Source organism: Arachis hypogaea, chromosome 18 (assembly GCF_003086295.3).
Source record: "Arachis hypogaea cultivar Tifrunner chromosome 18, arahy.Tifrunner.gnm2.J5K5, whole genome shotgun sequence".
Taxonomy (NCBI): domain Eukaryota; kingdom Viridiplantae; phylum Streptophyta; class Magnoliopsida; order Fabales; family Fabaceae; genus Arachis; species Arachis hypogaea.
Genome location: NC_092053.1, coordinates 110,088,187 through 110,092,154, shown reverse-complemented (window position 1 = coordinate 110,092,154; position 3,968 = coordinate 110,088,187). Strand labels below are relative to the sequence as shown.

General features: G+C 34.6%; 1 protein-coding gene across 1 annotated transcript; it reads right to left on the bottom strand.

Annotated features, from left to right (window-relative positions):
- Positions 1 to 1,652: 1,652 nt before the first annotated feature.
- On the bottom strand, positions 1,653 to 2,585 carry LOC112770265 (uncharacterized). Its single transcript, XM_025814651.1, has 3 exons — positions 2,527 to 2,585; positions 2,247 to 2,394; positions 1,653 to 2,141 (listed from the first exon to the last, which is right to left on the bottom strand). The coding sequence occupies exons 1-3, from the start codon at positions 2,583 to 2,585 to the stop codon at positions 1,653 to 1,655; spliced, it is 696 nt and encodes a 231-aa protein (XP_025670436.1).
- Positions 2,586 to 3,968: the final 1,383 nt, after the last annotated feature.

The window sequence follows — 3,968 nt, the reverse complement described above, 5'->3', positions numbered from 1 at the left end:
AATAAACTCCTAAAACTAAAAACAACTAACAAAGAAACAAAAAAGCAAACATATTCACAATATTCACAATAACCAATAATAAGGCACACATTTGCAATTTTCCGGTAACGGCGCCAAAAATTTGACAGAGGAAAATGTCGGTAAAGATTCTTACAAAAATTATTGCGTTGCAAGTATAGTTCTAAACCGACAACTAAACCTTAGTCAATGTTTAAATTGTTTGTCACAATACAAACCCAATAAAAATAAACCAAAGTATTTAAACCTCGGGTCATCTCTCAAGGAATTGCAGGGAAGTATGTTACTATTGGTTATGGAAAAGTATTTTTGGGGGTTTTAAATGTTGAACAAGGAATGTAAATGACAAGGAAATAAAACTAGCAACCAAGGAAAGTCCTAAAAAGGATTGATAATTGGAATTCCTATCTCCATTATCATAGTCACTTGTGATGGTAATTGCCTTTTGCTCTCACTTAGTTAACCTCTAACAATTGAAGGTAAGTCAAGTGAGCAATTCAACTTGAGTTCACAAGTCCTAATCAAAGACTAGAGTTAGTGAAGCTCAAGCCAACTAGCAACTTTCAATCACCAACCAACAAGAGACTTTGACAATTCAAGAGTCTTCAATTTACTCAATCTAAGCTAAGAACATAAAAATCTAACGTAAAATCCAACCAAGCATTTTATCAAACACTTGGAAGGCATAAAGTAAAAACATAGAAAATTAACAAGGCATAGCAAAATCTAAGACTAACAATTGCAAGAGGAAACAATAACAACAAAGTAAAGAAAGCAATCATAAACATGGAAACATAAATTGCATTAATACGGATTAAAGGAAACAAGAAGAATAATTCATAAACTAAATTGGCAACATAAAGTAATCAATAAGAAAAATAGATAACTAAGGTACTAGAACAAATAAAAGTAGAAGAGGAATTAAATTAAAGTAAAGTAGAAATCTGAATTTGAGAAAAGCTAAACCTAAAAACCCTAAAACCTAGAGAGAGGAGAGAGCCTCTCTCTCTAGAAAACTACATCTAAAACCTAATAATTGTGAATGAAAGTGTGAATGATTCATTCCCACTCCCAGCTCCACTCTGCAGCCTCTATTCTTCACTTTTGAGCTTGAAACTGTGCCAAAAGCAGCCCAGAAATCGCCCCCAGCGTTTTCTGTAAATTGCAGCATGTGACGCTCTGTCACGCATATGCGTCACCCATGCGTGCGCATCGCTACCAGATTCTGAAATACTTTATTTCTTGTGTTCCTTCCACTTTTACATGCTTCTGTTTCATCCTCTAAGCCATTCCTGCCCTATAAAATCTGAAAACACTTAACACACATATCACGGCATCGAATGGCAATAAGAGAGAATTAAAATTAGCAAATTTAAGGCCAAAGAAGCATATTTTCAATCATAGCACAAAATTAGGAAGAAAAATGTAAAACATGCAAATTATATGAATAAGTGTGAAAATAATGGATAAAATCCACTCAATTCAGCATAAAAGGTACCACGAAATAGTGGTACATACACTTGCCGGTTAGGTTGTGGACTTTGAATTTCGTACCAGTGCCCCTAGAGCTTACAATAATGGTAGAATAGTTTCAAGCAATTCGAGCCAATATGACCTTTCTGTTTGCATTTACGTTATTTAATAGAAGGACAGTCTGAGAAGGAATGTCTAGAACGGTTACAATTTTGACAAAATTTATCCTTTCCGCATGTGACAGCAAAGACGGTTTCACTCTTAGGGTGAGTCAATCCCAAGTGCGTTTCTTCATACTTAAGAGGAGGAAATGCATCTTCAAGAGTAGGCAAGGGATTTTGATGAAGAAGAGAAGCTCTAACCAACTCATAGTCATCAGTAAGTCCCATAAAAAACTGTATGAGACGTGTTCGGTTTCGATAATCCTTATATGCCTTTGCATCAGTGGAGTCTTTAAGAACAGGCTCACAAGAGGTCAATTGATCCCAAATAAGTTTCATCTGAGGAAGCAAATCAAAAACTGCTTGTCCACATTCTTGCTTAAGGCTATGAAGCTCCTTTAGGAGTTGGTATTGATAGGAGAGATTAAAAATAGTGTAACATTTTGCCAAACGATCCCATACCTCTTTAGCAGTTTCAAAACGCCCGAACTGTAAATGAATGCATGCAGTAGAAGTGTTGCAAAATCAAGTGATAATCTGATGATTTTTACTATCCCAATCTTCCAATTTCTCCGTAAAGTCTTTCTCATCAACATCCTCCTTGGATTTGGAGGTCCCATCTTTTGATTTTTTAGTCACAATTGGCTTAATAGGACAAATAACATTACCAGTCACATAGTACCATAATTTTCTCCCTTTAAGAAATCCTCTCATAGCTTTAACCCAATGATCATAATTGGAGCTATTAAGGATAACAGGAATAGGCTGAAAAAATTCAGTTTTTCAATAATAGCAGAAACAAAGACAAAAAGATAAGAAATTGCAAATCGGGTAAAAAACAAGAAAACGGAGGACAGGATCGAAAAGAGCTCACCAAAAAATCTTAGGAAAGGTCCCACTGTCCGCCACATTAGCAACCACGTCAGCTATCATGTCAGCAGAGAAGGACACCTGGCGATCGTGAGAGGAGGAGGGAGACACGTCAACACTGACGCGCCGAGGATGAGGCACGCAAGTCTGAAGGTGGGTTGGGTCGGGCCGGTAGGGGCGCGGGTTGAAAGCGGGTCCGTGGGGTGTGTCGTTGCATGACACGTAGTGCGTTGCGGGGCCGTTGATCCTGGGCGTAGATCCAACAGCGCTAGAGGCGTCTGGAGGGAGGAAGAACCTAAACCGAACAACGAACTTCAAGTGGCGCGTCCGGTGACTATTCTGGATGCGTTGAAATCGTGACGACTAGACGAAGACGGTAGTAACGGCGTTGACGAACCAAAGCGTCGGAAAAGAATAAAAAATAAAGGACAAAGAAAACTAACGGAGGAAACAAAGCAAAAGAACTATGAACTAATTTTTATAAAGAAAAAGAAACTTATGCTCTTGATATCATGTTAGAAACAAAAAGATAATGTAAAAAAAAGTGCTTTGTGTATTATTTAATGTGTGAAAAAAGATACAATATACAAGAATATATATAGATATTAGAAGAATTAAAACATTAAAAATATAAAATTTTTTAATAAATATACAGATATATATATATATATATATATATATGATACTAACTAATTTAAATTGATCATAATAATTTTTATTCAAACGTACTTATAAATAAAATAAAAATCATTTTTATGAAATGAAAGAAATTCGATATAAAGCTTTTCTAGAACCTATTTAAGGTCGAAAATACAGATTCCGAAACGCGCTGCCCTATGTCTTAGGGGATCCCCATCCATGATTGCTTTGCTCTACATCGATTGTGACATCTTAGCCTGATTGCCTACCACCAATGCTATATATGCTTCATGAGACATTACATATAATTATTATTATTATTATGGTATATCTGACTGACTTGCAAGTTGCAATGCATATTTCGACACACGTCATGGTTACATGGGAGATCGATCAGATCAGAGGTTGCCCTTCAATCTGGTTCGTGAATGATCTGTTGTGATAGCAATGCAAAGGTAAGGTGGTTATTATATGTATGTTAATCGGTTGAACCTACTCGATAAACTAGCTGATTCATTGACACGTACATCTGTATGTAGTTTTAATTTCTAAGTAATGTTATTAGTGAAGGAATGGAATACTTCATAAGTAAAATTTGATTATATATAGAAAGAAAAGTATAGGATATTAATATATTATCTGTTAATTTATTGTTAATAATAATTAATTATTATATTTTAAATATATATATAAAGAGATATATTTACAAAAAAATATTTATAAAAATATTTTTGTTAAATACAGTTATAAAAAATATATTTTTATTAGACATATTTATAAAGACACTTTTATTAAACATAATTATAA

What these genes read in the sequence shown, in the direction of transcription:
- LOC112770265 (XM_025814651.1), bottom strand. Translation starts at nt 2,585, where the DNA reads ATGATAGCTGACGTGGTTGCTAATGTGGCGGACAGTGGGACCTTTCCT. An exon ending in ACCTTTCCTAAGATTTTTTG is followed by an intron (nt 2,395 to 2,526) that starts GTGAGCTCTTTT and finishes TATCCTTAATAG; the next exon opens with CTCCAATTATGATCATTGGG. An exon ending in CCTCCAAATCCAAGGAGGAT is followed by an intron (nt 2,142 to 2,246) that starts GTTGATGAGAAA and finishes ATTCATTTACAG; the next exon opens with TTCGGGCGTTTTGAAACTGC.